The sequence below is a fragment of the Eulemur rufifrons genome, chromosome 15 (assembly GCF_041146395.1).
Source record: "Eulemur rufifrons isolate Redbay chromosome 15, OSU_ERuf_1, whole genome shotgun sequence".
In the NCBI taxonomy this organism is placed as follows: Eukaryota; Metazoa; Chordata; class Mammalia; order Primates; family Lemuridae; genus Eulemur; species Eulemur rufifrons.
The window spans coordinates 39,165,548-39,179,255 of NC_090997.1; the positions used below are offsets into that span (position 1 = coordinate 39,165,548).

A 13,708-nucleotide genomic window follows, 5' to 3' on the forward strand; every position below is an offset into this window, starting at 1 on the left:
AAAAAAAGATTCATTCTATTCAGCAATTGTTAGGATTGTTCAATCTGAAAACTAACTTTTTTTTTTATACTTTGGAGAAGTTCTATTGTTTCTTTGCCTTTTTTACCTACCTTCCATTTTCTCTTCATCTGCAGGATTTTTCCTTTCTTTTGGATGAAGTTTTATTGTTATGTTAAACTGTTGATACTCTTGACTTTTTAATAATTTCTATCTCTTGATCTTGATGCTCTACATTCTGAGAGGCATTCCTAACTTTTGTCTTCTAGATCACTAGCTTAGTTTTTGTCATCCTGTTGTTTAATCTATTTTCAAATTTTTATTTTGAAATCAGATTTAATTTCCAGGAACTCTTTGGTTGTTGTTTTCTTATTACGCCTTTAAAAAGAGTGGCTTGTTCTTGTTCTGTGGCGGCAGCACCATCTTTAATCTCTCCAAGGACATTAGTTAAAAGCATTTTTTCAAGTTTCTTATGTTCTGTAAGTTATCTTTTGTTCTCTAGCATTAGTTCTGGTTGTTGGTTTTTGTCTTTCTCTCTTGGGAGCCGGCTGGGCTTCTCTCCGACTTGCACAGGCAAGTTTCCCTTTGAGTAGGAGGGCTCACCAAGCCCGTGCGAGGGGAGGGGGCAGCAGGGAAGCAGGCTGGAACCCCTCTGGTGGTAGTGAAGAGCTTTACTCGGTCAGCAAAGGACTTCGGCGTGTGTTCCTTCAGGACGAACTTCTTCCCACTTGTGCCTTCTGTGTCTGATGTGGGATCCAGGGTGACCACCAGGAGTTTTCAGCAGGCAGGCAGTCGGTGTTCTTTGGAGAGCACTTCCTGGGAGCTCTGGCTACACTGGGGAAGGACTAACCGTCTGGGCCATTACAAATGCACTTCTTTATTAAGTCGCTGATTGCCCAGCTTCAGATTGCTGTGTTCATTGTCTCAGGCTTGTGGTTTCTGTGGGGGTTCCCTGAAAACGATTCTTCTTTTGTTTTGAGCTATGGTTTCCCTTGCTCTGTTTTCTGTACCAGTCCAGTTGTATTTGTTTTATACATTCTGAGTATTTCTTAAAATATTATTGCCGGTTCCCTTTGCTAGGTTTAGCACAAAAAAATTTTTCCCCTCCAGGTTTTTGGCACTTGGGTAAGAGTGGGAAGACTCATTTGCTTGCTCTGCTGTCTTAAACTCTGTGGTCAGAAATATTAAACATGAATTAGGAATTCGAGATTCTCAGCTTTGGGGCTTACTCATATATTGGTATTTGGCGTAAAAATTGCTGAATGAAGCTATTTTAGAGAACTACATCTTACCTATCTTACCAGGATCGGAACTGCCAACTTTTTTTTTTTCTTTCTACATCAAGATTTCATGAAATAGAATATAGAACTAAGGGCCTTTATCCACTAAATCAAGAAATTCTGCTCAGAGACTACTCTAAGGCTTGAAAGAAAATTTAAGAAGGAGCCTCTGTGCATTTTAAGCAGCAGCAGCAGCAGCAACTGCTATAGTCTTAAACAACAATAACAAAAAATTTTTAGTTTTCTTCTTTTGGGTAAACTAAATTGACTTTGACTCATTTAGAACCGATTGCTGCCACTATTTCCTTGTTGACCACGTGTTCTTTTTGTTCCCTGCAGCCTCCCGTTTGCTTATATCTTGGGCATGAAGAAATAATATGGGTCTGTCACTTAATAATTGTCATTGACTTAGCCATGGAAAACAACACAGCTTTTCAAGAGTGGCTGTTGTGGGCTTTCTTAACCGTTCTCTTTAGGGACACTCAAAGGGCAAAGAACTTTAACGTGTTTGTCTCAAATGCTAGTTTAGTCCGCAGTCGTCTAATCGGAGTGGATGGATAATGTCCCTAAGTAAGCTTTGTGGAAGAATGAGACTGTTGTTAACTCTACCTGTTGAAGATTTTATCAAGAGCTTATATATGTCTATGTCTTTGGTTTTACTTGAACACAAACAAGCAGTGTAGGTGATGAGAGACTTTTCTTTAAACAGCTGTTTAGCTTGCTTTATTTTTCTTAAAATTACAGCATTTAGATAAATGTTCCCTTAGTGAGTAAGAATGCTCGGTTATGCTAGTATCAGAAGCGTTTCTTTTTGTAAGCAATTGAAAATTTGTCTTTTTGTCCCTTTCTTTTGTCTTAAATGTAATGAAAATGTACCAGCTTCTGAAACTGGGCAATTTTACCTTAAATATGATCTGTATGTTTACATACTTATGCTAAGTAACTATTGACTGATCATTATATTCCATAGTTATAGAAGGTTGATTGTCCTAAAATACACAATCCGCAGACATGTATTTACAGACACTTCAGGAGAGTGCCTTTGACTATAAGGACATCAGCAAGCCTATTTAGAAACTTTATGTGAATTTCTAAAATACAGTTCTTTTAATCTTTGTAGTAGGAACTCTAAAATATTTTTAAAATATATATAAACCTGACAAGAAAAACAAATTTGATAAGAAAGCAGAATGTTTTCTTTTATTGGAGAATGCCTACAACCCATAAATAATATGAGAATTTATATCTTAGTAGGAAGTGATTTTAAAATTTTCAGTACTAGATTAATCTTAAATTATTTTACAGCATACAATTTAACTTATTTTCTCTGAAAAGAGGTATTAACTATTAAGGTGGTTCTGTATTTTAAATTATCATCACCTATTTTTTACCTAAACATAGCAAAGTAGTTTCACTTCTTAAATACTATAGGATTTATCAGGCCACTTAAAAGCTTTTTAATGTTAGAAAGTAAATGTTTTATACATTTCTTTAAAACCAGTAAACAACAGAATAGAAATAGGATTTACTCCAAGTATGTTACTAGCATGATATTACTTAAAACATGGCCTGTGAGTCATTAATTAATACAACTCATCCATCCACATGACAGAAATTATTGGTAACCTGGTATGTATCAGGTACTAGTCTAACATTGACTTTTAGAAATGATTTTCTTTAAATCATTCTTCTTTTAAAGTTAATTACCAAATTTTTTATTTGTTTCTTAGAAGGAGTTAATTACCTTAAATGACAATTTCTAAACTTTAGGGTAGATCTAATTCAGTCTTCATGTAAGATGTTCCCCCCTGGCCATAGTGATATGGCATTGAGTTAAAGGTTCATAAAATAATATAGTGCTTATAATTTGTATGACAGAAATATAGTTTAAGAGAAATTTTTCTTTCTATAAGAAATTCTGGCTGGACGCAGTGGCTCACGCCTATAATCCTAGCACTCTGGGAGGCCAAGGCGGGAGGATCGCTCGAGGTCAGGAGTTCGAGACCAGCCTGAGCAAGAGCAAGACCCCCGTCTCTACTTAACATAGAAAGAAATTAGCTGGACAGCTAAAAATATATATAGAAAAAAATTAGCCGGGCATGGTGGCGCATGCCTGTAGTCCCAGCTACTCGGGAGGCTGAGACAGAAGGATTGCTTGAGCCCAGGAGTTTGAGGTTGCTGTGAGCTTGACGCCACGGCACTCTATTCAGGGCAACAGAGCCAGACTCTGTCTCTAAATAAATAAATAAATAAATAAAAAGAAATTCTGCCATTCTGAGATTTCTAAATATCTGACATTTCTAAATATCTTTCTTGATAACTAAAACTTATGAGAACACTTTTAGTTCAATGTGAATAAATGGATTATTGATAGTGTTACCTATTTTCTCTACATGTATTATTTTATAGGTCTTGTTTTATGTCGATGAAACTTGCATGTGAGAGTTTACCTTATTTCCCATTCTGTGATTTGGGGAATTGAGATCATTTTAAGATTAAAGTTTTTAATTATAAACACTGAAACCAGAAATATAAACATTAAGTCTCATTGCAACTTGCCTTTTGTTCTTTTACATGCACAATATTTTCATGTTACCCCTTCAATCTTTTGAAAGTAGAGATTTATAGAGATTGAGTGAGGCATTGTTTCTCATTTTTTATTGCTTACGTTATTACTTTTTCATTGCTCCATTTCATACTGACATTGGAGGTTTTTAACAAATAGAGACAGATAGAGGCCTTTTAGACGCAAGAACATAAGATAGCATTTTGATGACCGAGTTACTAACCCTCAGTTTTTTCTTCCCATTAATCTCTTCTCTTTCCTGTTCAAACAGGAGAGGGGCAATTTCCAAATAGATATATCAAGTAACAGGAATGCCTCGGTTGGACTTCACAGCTGGACATGGCTAACAGACCACTTATAAGCAACTCCACTGGATGCTCCTTTATTTTGTAGAATTCTGGAGTTCCAAGGGACTTTGGTAGTATCTGATACAGAGAGGAAGAAAGTCAGAGGGGGTTAAATGAGTTGATAAAAGTCATAGATAACTCACAGAGTAAGTAGATTGCTGGACATCACACCCACAGTTGACTGGGTATGTACACCACTTAGTTTCCCAGAAACCAGACAGCGGTTGGTGCAGGTGGAAATATTACAGCTCTTTCCTCCCCCAAACTTGATGAGTTAGAGCTAGACCATTTAGCCCCTTTTACACTGCGTTAAGGATTTAGTGTGTATCTTACGAGCAATAAGAAGTCTCAAAGCAAAGGATTTAAGCAGAGGGTGATAGGATCAAATTTATAGTTTTAAAAGATCAGTCTGTCCTCACTTGAGGGAATGACTGGGTGGAAATAGGTGCGATTAGATGAGTGTTGATAAGTTGGGGTGTGGTTGCAGAAGTCTAGTATGGTTCAGGGCGATGGAGACAAATACAGAAAAATGGAGAGGCTTAAGGGATATATAAAATAGAAGAAAGGAGTCCTGTGATGCCTTGGTTTCTAACTTGTAGGGCCCATTAAATGGTGGTGCCATTTTCTGAGAGGTCCAGCTTGGGGCATGGAAGATCATGAATTATAGTTTAGGCCTTTTATGTTTAGGAGTCTGTGAACAGCTAGTTGCCTATGCATATATGGAACCAGAGCTCAGGGGAGAGGTGAGAACTAGAGATGTGAATTTAATTAGGGCCATGGCTGTGAATGAGGTTCCTTAGGGAAAAATTTAGAATGAGTAGAGACAGAATATGGCATAGAGAGGAACAAGTACACTAATTTTCATACAGTGAGTATCCAAAAGGATAGAATAAATCTAGCTATAGTGTAGCTCTCTTCTTCCTCTTACCACATTCAGTGTAAGCAACAAATTGTCAGAGTATGATATGGACAGGAGTATACAAAAAATATAGTATTTCCAGTTCATTCCAGTATATTCTACATCAAACTTTGACCTATATTATTTGTGACATAGTTAGGGTCATATTTTGTCTTATAAAAAGTAATAGAGTTTTAAAAATAAATTCCATGAAATCTGGACATCCTAGGGCCATTAGGAACCTCCAGCTACCTAGTTGATATCTTCTTTACCTGGATGTTGCATACAGTTTCTCAAACTTAAACATGTTGAAAGTCAACTCCAACCTTCCCCTCAAATCTCCTTTTTCTCTAGTCTTTTCCATCAAGCCAGAAAGCTCAGAGCCACTTTAATTCTTATTTGTCCTTAAAACCCTCCAACCACCACCAAATCCACACCCAAGTGTGATCAGTTCTCCAGAATGGATCTGCACCCTGTCTGCTGCACTCTTTCCATTGCCATCGCTCTGGTCCAGGCGGCCTTCATCTCTTACACAATTGCCAAGGTACTTACTTTTTTTTTTTTTTTTGCCAAGGTACTTTCCTAACTTTTCTCCTTGCTTTCCTTCTTGTTACTTTCTCTCCACACAGTTATTTAGGTATTTTCTTAAAGAAAACTAAATCATTTTGCTCCCTTGCTCAGAATGCTTATGTGATTTCCTTTGGTACTTAAGATAAAATTCAAAATCTTTTTCTTGGTGTACAAAGCCCAGCACATGCTGATCCTTGTCAAACCTACCGGCTTTACTCTTCACTAGTGCCGTTCCCTGCCCCGAATGCCCCCGTCCCAACCCTGTGCTTGGCTCACTCCACTCATCCTTCAGATGTCAGTGTAGATGCCAGATTTCAAAGAGGACTTTGCTGAGCCTCTCTTTAGAGCTGATCCTAAATGACAGAAGGAGCAGCCAGCGCAAAGCCTGAGGCTAAGAGGACTGTGAATTAAAATCACAGCTGCCTTCAAAACCACAAGACTCAACTTGCCAAAGCTTTTGGACAAGAGGGTCTGTACACAGAGCCAAATAATTCAAACATCTTTAATCAAATGAGGCATGTTTTGCAAGAGGCAGATCTGTACTCTACAAGTTGTTGACTCATTTAGACTTTTAGACAGGTTTCTAAAGTATTTGTGATACTTTGGCTTGGCTTAACGATGGATTCATTAGGGCTCAGTGACTCCAGCACACAGGGTGCCCCACACCTGGTTTCCTCTTGGACAAGAGGCATCTTAGAGTACAAAAAGTGTGAATTTCAAGATCAGTGAAACATGAGCCCAAATATCAGCTCTGTCACTTATTAGCTGTCAAACTTGGACGACATATTTCTTTGCTCAGAGCCAGTCTCCAACCTGGCTGTGGTGGAGATTAAATGACATAATGTTTGTAAGGCACCTAAAATGCCTAAAAATGACCCTGATCATCCTTTGCTTATAATATTTATCCTTAGGATAAAGTTATCAAATTACCAAATTTTAAGACCACTTTACATCAACTTAGAAACTGTGTAGTATGATACATGCAAACTTTAGGAAAGAAACAGTTGATAAACATGTTGACCAAAATTCCTCGATGGCTTCTCCTGAACGTAGAAAGAGAAAAATGATTCTGTGTCTGAGGCAAAGGTAAATGTTATAGAGAATATAGTTTCCTTTAGTTTTTATTTGATCTTTTTATTTTCTCTGAAGACATAGTCTCAAAGAATGTGGAAAACTTGAGAAGCAGAATAGAAGCACCTGCATTGGCACATGGAGACCTTTATGACTTTCTGTTTACCCAGTGATTGTTTTTAAAGCCCTAGATAACAAAATATCAAGAGTGGGATTGGGAGGCAGCCTTCCATGTTGAAGAGCTAGAGTAAAACCTTAGGTGGGAGTGATTCCACACGGGTAAATGTTAGTGTGGCACATGAGAGAAGAGGAGTGTGTTCCTATTTCATTTCGTTTGTCAAATGTTTTACTTTTTAATCCTGCGCAGGTTTTGGATTAGAAACTTGTTACGTTCATCATGATACTGAAAGAGATTTTAGGCTCAAGCAGAAGCAGATTTAGGTAGCTCTTCTCTGGTCTGGGTGGAGAAATGGTACATTTTTTACTTCCATAAAGAATTTGTCAAAAGCACCAAATATAAAGATAATTGTTTGCTTTTGTTTATCGGTTTTATTTTCTCCTTCCCTTTTTTTCTAGGATTATGACAGTTTTTTTGAATCCAAGGAAAGCAACACAGTCTTTTCATTCCTTGGCCTGAAACCACGGTTGACATCAAAGGTAGGTAAATCTTATCTTATTCTTGTTTTAGAATTCATCTTTTTTTAATTATTCTTAGAGATGGAGATTCAAGGTATTAGAGGAATGTGTATATAGTTTCCTAAATTTTTAGTTTTTGTTTCCTCAGATGCATTAATTAGTGGTAAAACACACAAAGGAGCCTACGGTTTTTTTTTCTTTCCAATTTTTAATTGTTGCTAGAAATTAGAATATTAGTTTATTTATAATTTATACCCATTCTTCCAAGAAGAATTTAAGGTAGCAAAAAGTAGTAGGTGCTTTCTATTTTAAATAGAAAATTTACATTACATTTTTGAAATAGACTCAAAGCCATATTTTAAAGGTATTTTAAACTTATTTTCATCGGAGAGGAGATGATCTACAATAACACCTGGTCAGCCTTGAAAAAGTGCTGCAATTCCTAAATATTTTTGAAGCCACTTTATTAAGTCAGATGTTTTTTGGAAAATGTAAAGCATTCAGTATTTTCTCATTTAGACCTAGAAATGATGCATATTATCACAACTCTATTAAGCACATGGATTCATACTCAAAATAAGAAAAAACATTTCTTTATTAAGTAAGATAATGTTTTGATGTTATTTCGCCTTTTAAAAGACACAGTTTTTTTCTGATTATGGAATAGCCTAGGCTCATTCAGAAAAATTGGGAAAATGCAAAAAAGTATAAAGTAAAAAATAAAAATCGTTACCCAGAGCTAACCACATTGACATTTTTGTGTATTTCCTTGCAGTCTTTATGTACATAGTAATTGAGGTTTTTACTATATTTCAAATTGAGACTGCATTCTAGAGTGTCTATTTTTAACACAATTGAAATGGAAAATGCATTACTTAGAACTTTGATATCTGTAAGTAATAAGTCTTTCCAGGCTAGCCAGGATTTGTACCATCTCTGAACACCTGTGGGAGGAGGGCAGGGGCCATCGGTGACATAAATTATACACCAGCACTTGCAGTGCATACGCCATGTGAAACCTTGCTTTGTTTTTACATCAGTAAGTCCACAGATGGTTGTGGGTGGTTTTTGTGCACATGTTTTAAGCAGAGGCAAAACCCACACGTAAAGTATTTAAAGGTTCTTAAAACTATTTTTATAAAGATGGAACATTTGAATACTTGTTAGGAAAGTTAGAGTATTTTTATAACATGTTTCATCCAAAGATATTAAACTACCCAGGTTTATCGTCAAAGAACTGTAAAAAACTGGGATAAGGGTATTCTAATGAATGCATAAATCCAGCGGGCATCATTGTCTATGCAAAAACCTTTAAAAAAAATACTGTGTGTTCCCATTTTCCCCAAAGATGTGGATTCCTTAGAGATCCTATGGGCTGACTTCTTTTATTCTTTAAAAAAAATTATTTTCTCAAAAATATCTTAGGAAATCTATGACCTATAAAATACACATTCTCACGTGGCAGTGGTCATAGTATCAAAGTTGGCCTTGGTGCCATTGCAGTTGACTTGGTTTCAGTAGACCATCCCAGAGGCGGTGAGGGCCCTGGACAGCCCCACCTGTTCAGCCCACCATTTTCAAGCTCCTGAATCGGCTGCACCTGGGCCCCTGCACCTGGGACCAGAGCGGATGTCCACGGTGCAGGGTCTGTGCCACTCTCTCTGATCAACCATAGAGGGCTTTACAGGTTAATAGCAACTCAGACTTCAATGAGAGAAGTGAAAGTATCTTTAAGAACAATTTAGCATTTTCCCTCTTCCTAGTCATTTATTTTTTTACCTTGATAGTAATTCATCCCACAGTCTAAAGCTTTGACAGGGTGTTCACAGGTTTAATGTACTAACAGATGAAAGCCCCCCTTTCTCCTCTCCTTTCCTACTCTCTGCAGTATACACACATCACAGACAGTGTTAGAAAGCCGATTAAGAAACCTATAACGACACCATTAGCATTTATAATTGCTCTGACACCACAGGAGAAGAACATTCACGGCCCGACAGGCACAGGGGCAGTGTAGACTCTGACTGGGCTGCTCTCAAAGGTGGACAGGGAGAAGGAAGGTCAGAGGTCATCAAATGGTAGCCTGCAGGCCACACTTGCTCTGCATATGTTGCTTGTCCTGAACAGAATTTCAAAAGGACATAAATATTGTTAATATTTAAAATATAGATCTTCTGCTTTTCCTGAGAAGTTGGAAGGTATGGAAACCCCTGGCAGGGAGAGGGGGGCTTGCAGGGGGCCTCACTTTCCCCTGTGGCTGGCTGCAGCCAGCAGTGGCTGGCCCATCATGGTACCTACCTAACCCTGAGAAAAGGAGCCTTTCTCACTAATAGTTTTCAGGTAGAAAACCATCAAGTTTACTATTATTGTTATTGAGACAGTCTCGCTCTGTTGCCCAGGCTAGAGTGCCGTGGTGTCAGCCTAGCTCACAGCAACCTCAAACTCCTGGGCTCAAGAAGTGATCCTCCTGCCTCAGCCTCCTGAGTAGCTGGGACTACCAGCATGCGCCACCATGCCTGGCTAATTTTTATATATATATATTTTTAGTTGTCCAACTGATTTCTTTCTATTTTTTAGTAGAGACGGGGTCTCACTCTTTCTCAGGCTGGTCTCGAACTCCTGACCTTGAGCGATCCTCCTGCCTCGGCCTCCCAGAGTGCTAGGATTACAGGCGTGAGCCACCGCGCCCGGCCCCAAGTTTATTGTTTTAATGGACCCCAAGTAAGGCCTGTACTAGAAGATTTTGCTCTCAGATCCCCCCTGTTCAGAGGTGCTATTCAAAATAGGTAACAACTGGGAAACTTTGGGCAGTGACTGGCCAGAGCTGGAGCAGGTCACAGAGCACCCCTGTTCCAGGTGTCAGCCATTTATCTGTTGAATCATAGGGTGGAGGGCCAGGTGGCACTTGGGATTTGGGCAGTGACTCTTTGCTAACAGGTATGGCCATACGAGTGCTGTTCTTCACCTTGGGTCACCACTAACCAGCACCTCCACAGACCCCCTGAGCAAGGTAACCCCCACCCACCCAGCCGTGGACTGGTGGAATAGTGCCTCTGAGAGGAGTCTCAGTAGGTTATTGTAAACATGCAGCTTCCACTTTTATATTTGGCAAGTCAGGTAGGTTTGACTTAAATCTGGGCTCCGTGGCTGAAATCCAGGATTTGTTTTTGTCAATCACATGGGGGTGATTTATTATGATTTCCAACATGTCTATTCCTAACATTAAAAAAACCCTGTCAAGGGTGAATTTTCTTGTGAATGTAATGCAATAACTGTTGCCTTTTTTTTTTTTTTTTTTAATAAATAGGCAGAGCCTTAGAGAGGAAAAATGATGGAAGATGATGGAGATGCATTTTGGAGCACCCCCTTGGTACTCAGCACACACCTGCTTACCTAATGCATCACTGTGACAAAAGCCACATGCATCATCAGTAACTTTGCTTGCCACAGAAAAGGCGTTTTTGGAAGATGTGGGTATAATGGGAATTGCATGATTGCTTTAAACCAAATCAGGTGGTGGATTTTTCTTATTTTTTTTCAGATTTGCCTGCAGTTGCCTCACTCACCAGGAAATATTATCACCTGTTACAGGTGTGCTTCCCTAATGACGGAAAGATAAGTGGGTAGCACCATCAGAGAGAAAATGTTGGATCTGCCCTAGGTTATAGTGGATGCCAGAATTGTATAAACCTGCTTCTTTTTAAGCTGCCTGAATTGCATCCTTGAAATTAGCCTGCCAGGTTATTACAGTCTTTGAATCAGAAAGAAAAGAATGCTGGTTGAAAAAGAAAGAAAAAAAGCAATGCTGATTGACAAAGGGCACTGAAGATTTTTGCTGTAGAATCACAAATGTCACTGTTCCAGTGCTTTTTAATAACACCTGTGAAAAAGTTAGATGTTCTAGGCTCATTTTTGTAGTGGAAACTCTTACCCCTATAAATCCTCCAAGCTCCTACAGATGTCTCCAAAAATCTCTGTTACAACATTGAGTGATCAGAACTAAGTTACAGGGATGAAAATAATTGCTATTTTAGAAAATATATGCTTCTTTATCTCTTGCAAGGGGAAAATTTCACCTAAATACATAAGACTCCTTGAAAGATCTATTTTAAGAGATCCACCAATTAGATGATAAATTTATGGGACAATTATCTGACTAGTATCTGAAGGCTTATTTAGCCATAGCAGTTTATTTATACATAAGTAGACTTGTATTCTTAAATGCAGCTCCCCTAACTATTAACAGCTGCTTATTCTATTTTGTGAAGGGATTATATTTTCTGAGAAAGGAAGATCTCAATTAGATATATTTTGTGAACCCTTGATGAGACATATTAAAGATACCAATATTACTGTATAATTTTTTCTTACATTACTTTTCATTTTTCCTCTAACTTGCTCATATTTCTGGCCAAAGCAGTCTCAGATTTTTCAGAGTGGTACAGATACATGTTCTCATCCATATAGGAGTACAAGTGTTTTCAGAGCAACATATATGAGACAGAGGCTGTCTAGAGAGTAACTCAGAATCGTACTTGGCAGGTAAAATCTCTACTCCCATTGGAGTGGATGCTGATAAACACTGAAGATGTCTACTTCATTAGGGTTGAGGCTACTTTTCTGCATCCTTGTCCCTATAATAGGGACACTTCATATTTTAGAGTTTTTAATTGCCAAACATGGGAACAGCCGTAAATAGGGTAAACTCTCAGAGTGCTGTTTAAAATATAATTCCCAGCATCCTGATTCTGGACCTTTCATTACGATTCTGAGCAGGAAATTTATAAGAAGTGGAAAGAGCAGAAGAATTAAAGCTCTGTCACATCTATCCCCCTCTCCCTCCCCTCTGGCCCCATTCCTGGCTAAATGTGGACTATAAAAAACTTGCCAAATGCTAAAGCTGAAGTCCCAGCCTGAGATTTGCAGTCCAGGACTACACAGAAGAAAACCGTGACAGATTTCTACTTGACTGGAACAGACACATGATCCACAATTTTCTCTCCAAGGAAAGCTGTTGTCTAATATGAATATTACTGGCTAGTTGGCATTAAATAAGATCCAGGTCAAATTCCATTTGATAAATCCCAGGGACTATTCAGGAATTCTTTTTTTTTTTTTTTTTTTTTGAACTGGATATTGTGTTTGAGTATAAGTATGTGAGTCTTCTGTTAAGACTTAGAATTTCTTAAGATACAGCAATTTTAAAAATTGTTATAATTACCCAACTTATTAAACACGTTTAGTCTACTCTTGCCAGGGAGCACCAAGAACCAACTTGGTAAGGTTGAGGCTTTGCAAGTAAAATTCTGGGGTTATAGGATCGATACCATATTTGCTGGACAAAGAAAGCTGTCCGGATTTGCTTGTCTTATAACTTTTGAATTAACTATAGTATACCTAGTATGATTATATTAAACAGACTAGATGGATAGTAGTGCTAAATTACTGCTGCTGTTACGTACCATCTCCCTATCCTGATTTTTTTTTCTTTTTTGATCAACAGAGAAATATAATAAACCAGCCTCGGGCAATACTGTACTTGTGAGTGAGCTAGCAAGCAGCACAGTGTGTGGCATTCGTACAGTACCCAGGCCCTACAGCGTGCCCAGGTATTGCCCTCTGGGACCACACAGTGTTCAAAGAATATCATGTCCTTGCTTGTACCCTTTTACCAGCTGAATTCCAAACATGTAATGATGATTTTCCTACTCCTTTTTTTAGCTAGCTGCCTTTAGAGGTTGATAATCACAGTCTTAAAAACCCAGGAAAGAAGTGGATGGGAATCGTAGGCATAGATTTAATATCAAGGGCATTTCAAGACAAAATTTTTATTTCCTATAGTGGACTTGTTGGGACAAAGGAAATGTGCTGCTAAAAATCAAATTATGCCATTGTAAAATTAGATAAAATACAGAGTGCCATCCTGCTAGATGTATACAGACCAGAAGTAAATTGAGTTGGGAAAATACTTGTTTTTCCAAATTCTGGTGTTTTATTAAAATCAAAGAAGAGAAAAGGAAGATTTTTTTTCCCCACAAACTCTAATATATTTTAGATTTGTTTCTCTTTTATAGATTTAATTTAGTACTCCCACAGAGATGTTTTTATATTATATGAATTTAATAATGCACTAAACTTATTTTTGTCTTCTGTTATTGAAAGGTACCAAAGCCTCTTTCTATTTTGTTTTTGTTTTGTTTGTTTGATGTTATTATGGGGTTTTGCTTTCTCTGGAAATACTTTTCATTTACCAGCTTCTCTTACATGTCAGGCTCCACGTTGATCTGTATAATTATTGTTTTTAGATTTCAATTTGTATGTGTTTGTCTCTAAAGGAATTGGT

At 37.8% G+C, this 13,708-nt stretch overlaps 1 protein-coding gene across 1 annotated transcript in view; it reads left to right on the forward strand.

The window, feature by feature from the left end:
- The window catches only part of SH3BGRL2 (SH3 domain binding glutamate rich protein like 2), an 83,083-nt gene extending 69,628 nt beyond the window's left edge, over positions 1-13,455 (forward strand). The window contains exons 5-6 of the mRNA XM_069489069.1: positions 7,306-7,386; positions 10,673-13,455. Of these exons, the coding sequence (XP_069345170.1) occupies positions 7,306-7,386; positions 10,673-10,684 (93 nt within the window). The 3' untranslated portion in view covers positions 10,685-13,455. The remainder of the gene's footprint in view (positions 1-7,305; positions 7,387-10,672) is intronic.
- The last annotated feature ends 253 nt before the right edge of the window (positions 13,456-13,708 follow it).